The 14,296-nt window shown below is 42.5% G+C and overlaps 1 protein-coding gene across 2 annotated transcripts in view; it reads right to left on the reverse strand.

Moving 5' to 3' along the window:
- The window catches only part of SPTBN1 (spectrin beta, non-erythrocytic 1), a 200,233-nt gene that overhangs the window by 156,575 nt on the left and 29,362 nt on the right, over positions 1-14,296 (reverse strand). The window contains exon 1 of one of the 2 annotated variants that reach the window (XM_042445380.1): positions 12,112-12,835. The exons of the other annotated variant lie outside the window; for it this stretch is intronic. Within the exon in view, the coding sequence (XP_042301314.1) occupies positions 12,112-12,220 (109 nt within the window). The 5' untranslated portion in view covers positions 12,221-12,835. Of the gene's footprint in view, positions 1-12,111; positions 12,836-14,296 lie in introns of those variants that run through there. 2 annotated transcript variants of the gene reach the window in all.

The following is a 14,296-nucleotide window of genomic DNA, read 5'->3' on the forward strand; positions in this document are numbered from 1 at the left end:
TTGTTGACAGAGAGAGAGAGAGAAGGAGGAAGGGAGGCCATTCTTGGAAGCATCTAAGAGTGACACATCTCCACTAAACCAAGATGTGTAGCTGGGTTGAAAAAATGTATTAAAAATCAGAAATTGATTAAAGATGCCCACTACTCTGCTCCAAAAAATAAGAACATTTTGATTTGGAATCTAAAAGGATCATTTCCAAATCAAATCAGGTTCCTCCCCAAGAAGATGCTTCACACTTGAGTAGCCAACACAAAATAGACCCTGTTCCCAACCAGCACTTAACAAATCCCAAAAAAGGGGCATCCAGCAAAGAGTCAGAGATGATGATTTTACAAATCACAAAGATTCATTTCTGAGAGAAGGCAAATCTTCAGATATGCAGCAAAAGAGAAAGAAGAAACCAAACAAACCCCATCCAGATATTTTAAGAAAACTTTTGGCCTGCTGCAGTGGCAATAATACCAACCAGACACTGAATTCAGCCATGCTACATAGATAAATTCATCTGAATTAACTGGGTTTACTCACTAAGAGTGACTGCAACATTCCTCCAAATTTTGTCAGTATTTGCTCACACATGACTTTTCACCCAAACATGTGCCTTTTTTGCTTCCTCACAATTTCAGGCCTAGATTTCTTATCTAATGACACTGTGAAGGGTTCCTGACAAATCCTGCAGCTTGATTGGATTTATGTCAGGATCAGATACATCTTTCCCACAGAAAAGCAAACATGCATAGATACAACTATCTGAGCTGTCACCTGCTCAGCAAAGCCAAGAAGACACACCCCAATCATTCAAAGTTATAACAAGAGTTGCCAGTTCTCCACTCTGTGAAATCCACCCTTTTAAAAGGAACACTATAATTACATGTTTCACAAATAACAGCAACTCTGCTAAAAATTCTGAAAATTAATCTATTTGGGTTAATGTTAAAATGTTTAGTTCTGACCACACCTATTTAATTATTTAATATGCCATACTGTTGGACTGTGATTCTGGAAACCAGGGTTCAATTTCCAGCTTGGTCATGAAACCCACTGAGTGACCTTTGGCAAGTCACACTCTCTCAGCCTCAAGGGAAGGCAATGACAAACCCCCTCTGAACAAATCTTGCCAAGAAAATCCCATGATAGGTTCATCTTAGGGGCGCCGTAAGTCAAAAATGACTTGAAGGCACACAACCACCACCACTGTATGAAGAGAGACAGGAAACTTCTTCAAAATATTTCTCAGCACTATATTAATACCTCGTGTCAACAACACTGATGTTCTCATCTGCCTCTAAAGCCTTGGTATACAAGAGAGCCAGTATGCTGTAGTGATTTGAGTGTTGAACTATGACTCTGGAGACCAAGGTTCGAATCACTGCTCGGCCATGGAAACCCACTGGGCGACCTTAGGCAAGTTGCATTTTTTCACTCTCAGAGGAGGCAAAACTCCTTCTGAACAAATCTTGACAAGAAAACCTTGCGATATGTTTGACTTAGGATCGCCCTAAGTCAGAAACAACTTAAAGGCACACACCACCACCAACAATTTTATTTATTTATTTACTGGATTTATATCCTACTTTGCTCTCAAAATGGGATTCAAATATGGTTGGCCCTCCACATCTGCGGCTTTGACTTTTGCAGATTTGATTATTTGTGGTTTTGATTAATATGTTCCGTTTAGGAATCTCTAGGTCCTCCAGCGCAACTCTGCCAGAAGTTGACCATAGAGTTGTACTGGAGAATCTAGGCATTCCTAGTGAAAATACTTCTCTAGGCATTTGTAGGTCCTCCAGCATGATTCTATAATCAACTTTGGGCAGATGTTGACCATAGAGTTGCACTCGAGGTCCTGGAGATTCCTAGAGAGGTTTTCTCTTAGGTAAAAAAAATTGTGTTTTTTATTTGTGGTTCTTCCACATTCACAGGGCTCCTTTACTTCTAACCCTAGCAAATGTGGCGGGACCACTGTAAAAGCAAAATTCTTCTCTTTTTAAAAAAAAACAAGCTACTGTATATGTTCATTTTCAGTTATCATAAATAGTAATCCAGATGTGTTCAGTTGTTTGTGTGGAACTTCTCAAGGATTTGACACACTCACATCAGTGTTTGCTCTTTACTAGAAGATGGATTTGTAGGAACTGGCTTCTCAGGCAGAACCCAAATCCTTTTCTCCATGAAAGCCCCAGAAAACAATACATGCTTTAGAACTGAAATACATACCAGAGGTTTGCAAAAGGGTAGAGAGAAGGCATTGGCTAAATAAAAAGTGAACCTTTTGCAATCAAGAAAACAAAGAGCGCAAGGCCAGTGAAGAGTACAAGTCCACTGGCCTGAAGAAAGGCAATGGAATAACCATGGTCTGTTCAAAACACAGAATACTTTGGGATAGAATTGTGTTTCACAACAAAGCAAAAAATAAATACATTCAAATTCTTTGTGAGAACACTAGATGTGCTTCCTTATTACATGGCTTGAGGATATAATGAGACACTAGCCAATTGTTGTGTGCTTCCAAGTCACCTCCGACTTATGGTGACTTTAAGGCAAATCCATGACAGGGTTTTCTTGGCAAGTTTCTTCGGATGGAGTTTGTCATTGCCATCCTCTGACGTTGTATGGCTGTGCCTGTTTTGGGGTCTTGGTTGAGTAGGACAATGCTGCCATCCAACACAAGATTTGTGTTGTACAGTTAATGCATAACTCGGCATGCAGACATTTATCCTATACAATCCCATTGTAGGAGATCAGCTAATGTTTTCATGGAAACAAGTGTGCCCTAACTCAGGTTATTGTGCTGCACACTGATGTTGCAAAGGATAGTAAGAATGTTGAAAATGTATCTTTTAAAAAGGAAAGATTGGCCCATTACAAACGGGCAGGAAAGTACGCGCGGAGGGCAGACTATGGTTAGAAAGGGGCGGTGCTTCCGCACCCCCCTAACCCTAGTGCACGCTCTGTGCGCACAAAGGGGCGGTGGCCATTCCACACGGCTGCCGCCATGAGGACGTCACGACCGTGCTGCCTCTATACGGGGTGGCGCGGACGTGATGTCCTCGCTCCGTGCCAGGGCGCTTAGTGCGCCCTTAGCACAGAGCAGGAAGGAGCTCTGTTTCGGAGCTCCTTCCTGGTTTGCGCCGCCGCTTTGCGTCGCTGGGTGCAGCCTTCAGACGGCTGCGCCCAGCGAAGCAGGGGAGAAATGGGCCAAGCGGCCCCTTTCTCCTCCTCCCCGCCGCCGCGGGGTGTCATTGGGGCTTGAAGCCCCAAGGACACCCCTTTTCAGGCTACAGGGAAACGGCCTTTTGCCGCTTCCCCGCAGCCTGCAAAGCGGCGGATCGGGGCCTCGGAGGCTGCCGGTCTGGCAGCTGAGGCCCCGATACACCGGGGAAAGGGGCAGGTGCAGGCCGCCCCAAACGGGCTGTCTGTAACCCGCCTTTGTTTACATATGATGTGGTCAGAGCGTGGCCCCCTGAAGCTACTTCTGTGAGCTGCCTTGGCTCCTTTCATCATACAAATGAAATAAATAGATAAATAAACTACTGCAACACTTTCAGACTCCAAAAGGGTGTATGTGCCTTCAAGTCACCTGTCGGCCTATGGCAACCTCATCAATTTCATGAGGCAAGGAATATTCAGAGATGGTTTTGGCATTGCCTTTCTCTGAAATATACATACATATTGCTTAGCTTCCAGGATCAGAAGGGATTTGGTGCTTTTAGGGTATTTAAGCCCCCTTTAGACTCCTCATATATTTTTTAAAAAGAGTTTGAATTGCTTGTCAATGACGCTCCTGATAGTGGCAATTCAGCTTTTAAAAATGGTACAGGGATCCTCTACAAATTGGTTCCTGAATTGAACATTGACTCCTGAACCCACTGCAGCCCTGAACCCTCATACTGTATATAAAGCAAAAGCAATGTCCAAAATGGAAAAGCAAAGGCACACATTTTCAAGCTCTGGACATTTTTACTCTTTTAAATGAAGACATTTTCAATTCACAGGAAAGTCTGGCCAGTTTGTTTGCTTTAGCTGAGGTCCTCCTGCCTTCTTCCGCACTGGAGTTGCTAAGGAAACAACTAGCAGCACAAGACTTGTATTACAATTACTTGATACGTTTTCCCCTTTCCTCAGCACTATGTAACTTCAAATGAACTGAATGGACCAGAATTCCTGCACTTAAAGAATCTGGAGTGTGCAGAAACTGTGGCCTGGAGAGAAAGGAGGAAGAAAGTATTACAAAAGCAGAATGTTAAGCTTATGTATGAAGGAACAATAGTGTCAGTGTCACATATTGAAAATATTCCAAAAAATATAAATTCCAAAAAAGCAACCCTTGATTTTGCCGTTTTATATAAGGGAGACCATTGCATTTAATGTGACTTGAACATCCATCAATTTTGGTCATGGAATCAAACCCCAGTGGATACCAAGGTTCCACTGTATTGGGTAACTTTAAACTGGTCACTTCTTAACCCATCGACAAATCTAGAACCCTTATGATTTTACTTTAACTACCATAGCCCCAGGCCTAAATATCCTAAATGTACTAGATCCCATCTGATTTTGTGAGCTAAGGAGGGTCAGCCCTCTTATATGGTACTTGGATGGGAGATTGCCAACAAAAACCAGGTGCTATAGGCTATATTTCAAAGGAAAGAACTGGTAAAACTACCTCTAATGATCCATTGCCTAAGAAAACCCTAGAGCATACATGGGGTGGCTATACGTCAACTGGCAATTGGAAGGCACATGTTGTGGGCCTTCAAGTCATTTATGACTTACTGCAACCCTATCACAGGGTTTTCTCAGCAAGCTTTTTCAAAGGAGGGTTTGCCATTGCCATCCTCTAGGCTGAGAGAGCATGACCCGCTTAAGGTCACCCAGTGGGCTTCCATGGATGAGCTGGGAGTTGAACCTTAGTCTCTAGGGTCGTAGTCCAAGATTCAAACCTCTATGCCACGCTGGCTCTCTAAGGCACACACACACCCCATAGTCTCATCCTATATAAACATGGTTTTTGTCATGGTATTTAGAATTCCTAAACAGCATTAATTCCCAAATTGCAAAAAGTCCTTAAAGGTTGTTGTTTTCTTCCTTTGTGGGGGGAAAAAAACCTGAAACAGAATAACCCATCAATCTCTTTAAAGAATCTGCTTTCAAAGGATCCCTTGCAGGAGAAGAGACAGGACAAACACCTATCATTTGGTCACCCATAACTAGAGGCTGAAGAGAAAGCTGACTTGGTTTACTGTGCAAAGTCAGAGTGGATTTGCACAACCAGGGAGGTTGAGAGGCTTCCATGCAGCTCCTGGGGGTCAGAAAATGTATGGTGGGGGTGTTAAGGAAGTGGGCTCAGGACTACACTCTCAGGAGGCATGTTGTCTGGATGCAGTCATGGTGTAGTGGTTTGAGCATTGTACTATGACTCTGGAGACCAGGGTTGGATTCCTAGCTCAAGCATGAAAACTTGCTGGGTGACCGTGCACAAGTCACAATCTCTCAGCCTCAGAGGATGACAAACTCCCACTGAAGAAACCTGCCAAGAAAACTCTATCATAGGTTTGCCTTAGGGTTTCCATAAGTAAAAAATGACTTGGAAGCACACAACAACAACAACAACAACAGGATCAATCCCTCCTTATGCCAGACCACAGTAGCACTGAAAATATGAAGTTCTGGACTACTTCTTATTTGTGTTCCTAGGTTTCTAGGCTACGTTTTGCAAATAAAGTACAGTGGGCCCTTGCTATCCACTGGAGTTTAGTTCCAGGACTCCCCCTCCCCTTGCCGGTGCATACCGAAATCCATGGTTGCTCAAGTCTCATTTAATACAATGGTCCCCCTTATATAAAATGGCAAAATCAAGGTTTGCTATTTATAATTTATACTTTTAAAAATATTTTCAAGCTGTGGATGACTGAATTCATGGATAAAGAACCCATGGATACAAAGGGATGACTGCATTTTAGAGGGACTTGCACTGAAATTTCCGCCCCACAGGCAGATGACTGGGAACTAACAGGGGCTGTGCCACATGGCAGAACTGATGCAGTTTGACATTGCTTTAACTGTTATGGCCCAGTGCTATAGAATTCTGGGATTTGTAGTTTGTGTGGCACCAAAACGCTCTGTCAGAGAATGCTCAATATCTCACAAAACTACAAATCAAAGAATTCCAGAGCATTGAGCTGTAACAGTTAAAGCAGTATCAAACTGCATTAATTCTGCAGTGCAGACGTAGCCTGGTAGCCATTTAAAGCTCTTTTATAATTCAGGGAAGTGGAACAGAACAGAAGCAGCTTTGTCTTTAATCCGTAGTAGTTAGAGGTTATTAACTTTAAAGTAAATAGTAAAGGCATTGAAATAGTTAAAGATTTCCTATATCTTGGCTCAGTCAATAATCACAATGGAGACTTGCAGTCAAGAAATCAGAAGAAGACTTGGATGGGCAGGTATGAAGGAACTAGACAAAATTCTCTCATATATCTATAGATAGATAGATAGATAGATAGATAGATGAATATCAGAATTGTCCATGCTATTGCCTATCTAATTTTTATGTATGGTTGTGAAAGCTGGTCAGTGAAGAAAGCTGGCAGGAAGAAAATCAACTAATTTGAAATGTGATGCTAAAGGAGGGTTGTATAGATACCATGGTCAGACTAGGTCCATGTAATAAATAAATGGGTCTTTGAGCAAATCAAGCCTGAACTCTGCCTAAAAGCCAACATGATTAAACTGAGACTGTCATACTTTAGACATATCATAAGAAGATAAGATTAATTAGAAAAAATAACAATGCTTGGTAAGGTGGAAAGCATAATGCCTAAATATTCTAAAAGCACCAGATCCCATCTGACCTTGGAAGCTAAGCAGGGACAGTCCTGGTTAGTCCTTGGAAGGGAGACCACAAGGTGCTATAGGCTGTATTGCAGAGGAAGGAAATGGCAAACCCAACTCTGAGTATTTTCTTTATACTGAAGATAGAGAGCCCTCCCTCCATAACTATCATCTTTTGGCCTGTGAGGGAGAGAATAGGCTGGCTCAGCTCCATCAGGGCCAGCCTGAAGAAGAAGAGCCCTCCCTCCGGTCCATCTGCCTTGGTCCAGGTCTCAGAGGGAGAGAAGAATGCTGGACCTGATCCCCTCCCTCCCTCACCTTTCCCTTCTCCTTTTGTGTTGTGTCTTTTAGATTGTAAGCCTGAGGGCAGGGAACCTTCTGTTATCCCCTATGTTGTAAACCGCTCGGATTTCCAGTGATTGGGCGGTATATAAATAAATCCTATTACTACTACTACTACTACTACTACTATTATTATTATTCCTTGCCTAAGAAAACTCTATGAAATTCATGGAGTCACCATAAGTTGACAGGCGACCTGAAGACACATACCTGGGTAGAAGGAAGTAGGAAGAGAGGAAGACCACATTAAAGGTGAATAGACACAAAGAAGCAATAGCCCCGAGTCTGCAAAACCTGAGCAAGGCTGATAGGATGACGTGGAGGTCTATCATACATTGGGTCACCATAAGTTAAAGTCAACTTGATCACTGTTAAGAATGATGAGTGAGAAAACCTCTACCTGATCCACCAGAGAGTCATGAATCAAACTCACAGGGTCATGGATCGAACCCCGCCTTTACAGGGTTGTTGTTGTGAGCATTAACATATAAGAGATAAACCATGCACATCACCCTTGGGTTCCTTGGAAGAGCGTAAATAGGAAGCACAGAGATATTAGTGTAATAAACATGTAAACACTTTAAAACAAAAACAATATGGTCTGATACACAGAGCTCTAAAACTACAGTACAATTATTATCTATATTCAAATGCCACCTTATTCATGAATGAATAACCTGGTGGGCTAAGCCAGATTACTATATTTTAAGCTGCAAAATAATTATCCCTTTTCCCATAGATTCAGAAAATGGATAAGGAAGTGTCTCCCATCTTGAGCAATAAATCAAGATAAATAAATCTCAAACAAAGGGACATTTGAAGATCTAGGGAGGCTCCACAGATGCCAGCTTTGTGAGTTTATTCTAAGTGGTATTTTGTAGACTCTTTAAAAGATTTCCTGTACAGTACTTAAATCCCACCCCAAATAATAGCTTTCAGCAGCATTTTGCTTAAATCCACCATCCTTTCCTGTGTTTTGAAGAAAAGGGCCTTTGTGATGGACAGGCTACTGAGACAGCCCCTCCTCATCTTCCTTCGAATTCCTTTGCTTTTCCAGATTAAATTACACCCAGCAATCTTTGTAAGGCCAGCAACACTACGGATGTGGGCATTTATTTTATTTTATTTTATTACTATATTCAGTAGGTTCATGGAAAATACAATTTCAAACCCCAGGCAGTCAACATGGCTGTTTTTAATATGGGCCACAGATCAATTCCCCTATCAGTAAAACTTGTGAAGTGTTGAATCTGATTTTTGTGAGCTCTGTCTAGCGTTAGTGGGGAAAGGGACTGATTTCCTACTAAAGCCTGGAAAATTTATTCTCACACCTTCTTTAAGCCTTAACATCTCTGTGTTCTTTCTGCAGCTACTTAGAAGCCCTGCCAGGACCAGAAAGAACCTAAAACCTCTTCATGGATACTCATCAAGAGGTTTCAGCCTTATGGTTTTGACCACTCTCCCAATCACAAATGAAAACCCATTTTTCAAACTTGGGGCTGCATCCACACTGCTGAGATAATCTGGTTTGACACCACTTTAACTGCCATGGCTCAAAGCTCTGGAATTCTGGGAATTGCAGTTTGTTGTGGCACCAGAACAAAGATGTTGTGCACAACACAAGAATTCTCCCCCCCCCCCCGCTATGAAATTTCCCCTCAATTGCCAAATTTCTAGCATTGCAGAGATTGAGACACTCATAATCAGAAATACCTACGTTTGCTGTGCTCATATTCCCTTAGTAACTTTGCCTCCCCATGGGCCTAAATACTCCAAAGGCACCATTCCTGTCTGATCTTTGAAACTAAGCACAGTCAACTCTGGTTAATATTTGGATGGAAGACTGCCAACCAATACCAGGTGCTGTAGGTCATGTTTCAGAGGAAGGAACTGGCAAAACCACCTCTGAGTATTCTTTCCCTAAGAAAACACTTTGAAATCCATGGGGTCACCACAAGTCAAATGGTGACTTGAAGGCATAGACACACAACCTTGCCTGCCCTTTTCCTTTGGCTGCCTACACTATATTTGTCAATGCTCAACTGATGTTGAAAGTTCCGGTAATGTTAGAAATTTGGGCAATGAAAGAAAACTTCATTGGAGACAGAATTCTTATTTGGAGGGCAATGCCCTTCTTTCATCCCACCTGGCAGCTACACCCTTGCAGGTATGCTTTTCCTCATGAGTCAGTATTCAAGGATTTTTATTGCTGTGCACCAAGAAAATGCAGTGCAGACTATTCTACTGTGCTGATCATGCCCTTTTCCGTGACACTCCATTCCACTCTTTACCCACACCCAGTTTTATATTCCCTCCTGTTCTTATAGCCACTGGAGATGGCTAGCCATCGTTCTTATGGCTGCTGGAAATGTACAGGGTCAGAAGAGGCCACAAGGGCCACCAAGTCCCTGCCATGCAGGAAGACACAATCAAAGAACTCCCAATAGATGGCCATCCAGCCACTTCTTTAAAACCTCCAAAGAAAACTCCACCACACTTCACTCTTACCATCAGAAAGTTCTTCCTAATGTTTAGGTTGAATCTCTTTTCCTGGAGCTTGAATCCATTGCTAGTCTCTGGTGCAACAGAAAACAAGCTTGCGCTAACGTGAATATGTTGTAAGCCACTTTGATTGTTTTTACAAAAAGAGGAAAATAAATTTATTTATTTATTAATATTACACCCTTTCAAATATTTAAAGATTATTAATATGACACCCTTTCAAATATTTCAGCGCCTCTTAGCCTTCACTTCTCCGGCTAAACATACCCAGCTCTCAAAGCTGCTGCTCACAGAGCATGGCTTCCAGACTTCCTACCATTTTGGTCACCTTCCTCTGGACCAAGTATACACATTCTTCATTGATCCTTTGTGAGAGAAAAGGGACAATTTTTCTATTGGAGGGTGTGATTCAGTGACATTGGGGCTGAAAGAAAATTTCATTGGGGACAAAATTCTTATTTGGGAAGCAATGTTCTTATAACCCCCCCCCCCACTCCACCACCTGTATTTACACCCTGGTTAAGTACATCTTACACTGTTCTGCAGGTTAGGGAAGATGTTGAGGGATTACGTGCATGCAGTCTCGATATCATCCGATCTGCCCATATATCGGACTACCATTGGGTGGGGGGTATACCCCAAACCTTAGTAACTCAATGAATTCTCTCAATGAATAATTACAGCGCTTTAGAAATAAAGTTTAATAATAATAATTATCATAATAAATTAATAATAATTCTGGCCCGTATCTTTGAAGGCTGTATCTAATCCTTAGTAGGGGAGGTGAAAATATTTTCTTCTAAGTGTGGGTCCTTACGAGGTCAAAATACTACATGCAAAACACTACATACAAAAAGAAGGCTCAGGAGACTGGTGGTGGTGGTGGGGAAATTAAGGTTTGCAGAACATTTTTATAGGGATAAAAATGTGGGTGACATCTCCCCCCAAAGCTGAGCATTGCCAAAGGCCTTATAATGGAAGAAAGGAGGGGGGAAACAGGAGAGAAGAGGACAACAACAACAATAAAAGGGAAGAGGGGAGTTGAATGGCAGACCCCCCCCCCCCACAAAGGCTATGGCTGGCTAACCTGAACCCCGAATTGGAGCAATTCATAATGCAACATTTTCAGGCCCTTACTTGTACTTCACGTATTATTTTCTTTTGCCCAGAATTAATACCTAAATTCCCTAGATCTGGCTCAAGCTACTGTCCAGTTCATTTAGCTGTAGTTTCATTTTTTTGGACAATTTTATCTATTTGTATCTCATGTGCGATCATTCCTGTGTGCCTTTCCAGAAAGATCAAGGGAAAAAAAAAGAATGAAGAAAATGAAATGAGAGAAAAGCCAATACAAAATCATAAAATGGTACACTTGGAAGGTGACCAAACCAAAATATGACATTCTTTTGGTTCCTATTGCATTTCTGACAGGAACCACAGTGCCATATTGGAGGAACAGTGGAGAGTAAAAATTTTACACACACACACACACACACACACACACACACAATATATTGTGGTTTGAACTTTTGACTGCTTTGTGTAGATATGCAATTCCAGAAACATGTACATATATGATGAGTTCCCTTTTATTTGTATTGACACAAAATCCTTCATGAAGATTCCAGCTAGCACTTTTGATTCATTCAGGTCAGAGGTCACCACATATAAAATAAGCACCAAGATCTTTGCTTTACAATACGATTGGAAAATGGTTCAAAAATTACGGAGAACAGTCTGGATCCATCATTTTGGCCATGGCCCTAGAACAAGAAAATTTCTTTGTGTCCTCCTTTCCCACCTGAATGAAGGGGGGGGGGAGGGAGAGAAAGCAACGCTGGCCCCAAACCTTAGTAACAATCATTGAGAAAGCCCAGTTGCCACCCTATTACAATTCCCAAAAATAAAAGCCGTGATCAATGGAATGCAAGGACTGGAATTGACCCAACTAGGTGAGAGATGTCTTCTAGATGGCTTAGAGATCTACACTAGGGATCTATTTGATTTGGGAGGGGAGATACTGTTTTAAAATATGTGGATGTACAGTATAGGGGTGCTTTGAAGGGATCAGAAGGAAATCTGCTGTTCAGCACCTGAAGACTACAAATCGCTGGAGGGGTTTTCAGACAAAAAGACCACTCCCTTCTCTCCCCCCACCTCCATTTCCTTGTCCTATTGTTCTAAAGGGCAGGGTCCCAGAGGAGAGAGACCTTTCTCACCTCCACAAGGTTACAGTGCCCCAAACCAAGGCAAAACCTCTACCTCAGACCTAGAGAACATAATGGATCTCTCCCTGTGGAAGCCCAATTGCTTTTCTGGAGCACCAGGGCTCCCACATCAATGGACCTCACAGGCAACCCATGGTGTTTGTGAGCCTGATCTCATAGCAACACCCCCCTCCTGTTAAAAATAAACATAAATGGTCTGGCTTACCTTGCAACTGCTTGAACCTTCCTTCTAATTGATTATAATTGTATGGCACCGAAGAAGTATAACCAGGGGACAAGGAGCCAGGCATAACAGCGGAGTTTTGTAATTCCATTTAGGAGGGATGAGGTGTTAGGCTAAATCCCTGCATACAAACCAATGGTGGGGCTCTTAAATTAAAAATAAAAATGATATATTTATGTGTACAGTATTGTTGTTTTAAAAAGACCCCACGGGTTGCTCCACCGCCAGATTCAATTTCCTCTGTGGCACCCCTCCTTGGAGAAAAAGAAATGACAAAAATGAAGGATCCTTGTGGGAAGATCAGAGTCGACCGAGGGGAAAGAAAAAGAAAAGAATGAGCCAGCAACCCAGATGGTACGAGATCCAGTTTGCCAACTTACAAACCAATGGCAACTGCCTAATGCAATCTTGAAGGCTTCATGTGGACTTTGGCTGCCCGGCTTAACTGAATGGTGCAATTTTTCACTTTTTTACAAAAGAATCAAGAAAACCAGCATGGGCTTCGCAGAATCAAAAAGCAACGCAGAAGCAGCAGCAGAAGCAAGGAGTTCAGGACTCTTTCTCTCTCTTCCTTCCTTTCCTTCTTTCTTTCCTTTCTTTTTCAAAGCCTCCAGTACCTCTCACACACCTCAGACCTTTCAGGCTGCTCTGGAGCAGCATCAGTCCTGCCTCCCCCCCCTTCCTTTGCTGTGTATTTGGTAGTGATGATGTCACTGCCATTAACATAAAGCATTTTACAAGGAACCCAGACTGTACCAAAGGAAGGAGGCTGGGAGGGGGAGGCCCAGGCAGGAATTTGGGTGAATGAGCATCTCGCCTGCCAAGCAATCCAAGGAAGCCCAGCCTCAGTGCGTAAAAGCGCACAGCAGTGCCCCAGCCCACTGGCCTTCCAAAGGGGTTTGGCTTGGGTTGGAAAAGGATCAGGCCCAACACTTAGGAGCACCCCCTCAACAGAGAGACTGACACACAGTAGAGAAAGCCACAATGGTACCTTCCTCCACCAAGCTGGTGAAATTACACTCTGTAGCCTCTTTTGTGAAAAGAGCTTCATGTAACGGAAAAGGCTCCGATTACGATCAGCTGAAAAGGAGGGCACTGGGCACCTTCCTTCCCCGGATCGTCAATAATGTACACTTTGGAGAAGCAGGAGGGGAGGAAGGAAAGGCCCTGGCTCTCCAAGGAGAAGAAGAGACTTTCCTGCAGGACTGAGCATCAGGCCCAATACTTATGGGAATACGCTTATCATCATCGTCAGCCAAACATTCCATCAATCATCCATTGTTTTGTATGTTTTTAATGGCACACTCAGCCCTGCATAGCCAAGGATATTTTTTTAATCCATGGATTCAAGCATCCATGGATGCAAAATATTCCAAAAAATATATAAATTCCAACAAGCAAACCTTGATCTTGCCATATGATATGAGGCCATGTGAGTTGCCATTTGATATTTTACCATTTGACTATGCCATTGTATTTAATGGGACTTGAGCAATCATGCATCTTGGTATCCACAGGGGTCCTGGGACCAAACCATAGTGGTACCAAGAGCCCAATGTATTGTGCTTTTAAACTGTAAGTTGTTTTGAGTCCAATTTTAAGGGGGAGAAGGGGGATATAAATATTGTCATCATCGTCATCATTGTCATCATCCTTAGGCATTTATACAGGTTGGGTCTCCCTTATCCAGAATTATAATATCCAACGTATTCCAAAATTGTCCACCTGGGTGGCTGAGAGAGTGACACCTTCACTTTCTGATGGTTCACTGGAGACAATGTTTTTGTTTCATACACAAAATTATTAAAAATATTATGTATAAAATTACTTTCATGCTATGTGTATAAGGTGTATGGTGGTGATGTTTGCCTTCAAGTCATTTCTGACTTATGGTGACTATCACAGGGTTTTCTTGGTAAGCTTCTTCAGAGAGGGTTTGTCATGGCAGTTCTCTAAGGTTGAGAGAGTGTGACTTGCCCAAGGTCTTGCTTTCAAGTCATTTCTGACTTATAGTGACTCCAAGGCAAACCTGTCACAGGGTTTTCTTGGCAAGTTTCTCCACCCATCATCTGTTGCTGAGAGAGTGTGACTTTCCCAAGGCCACCCAGTGAGTTTTTGTGGCTACACAAGAATTCAAACCTTGCTCTCCAGAGTCATAGCCAAACGC

The sequence above is a fragment of the Sceloporus undulatus genome, chromosome 1, assembly GCF_019175285.1.
Source record: "Sceloporus undulatus isolate JIND9_A2432 ecotype Alabama chromosome 1, SceUnd_v1.1, whole genome shotgun sequence".
NCBI lineage: Eukaryota > Metazoa > Chordata > Lepidosauria > Squamata > Phrynosomatidae > Sceloporus > Sceloporus undulatus.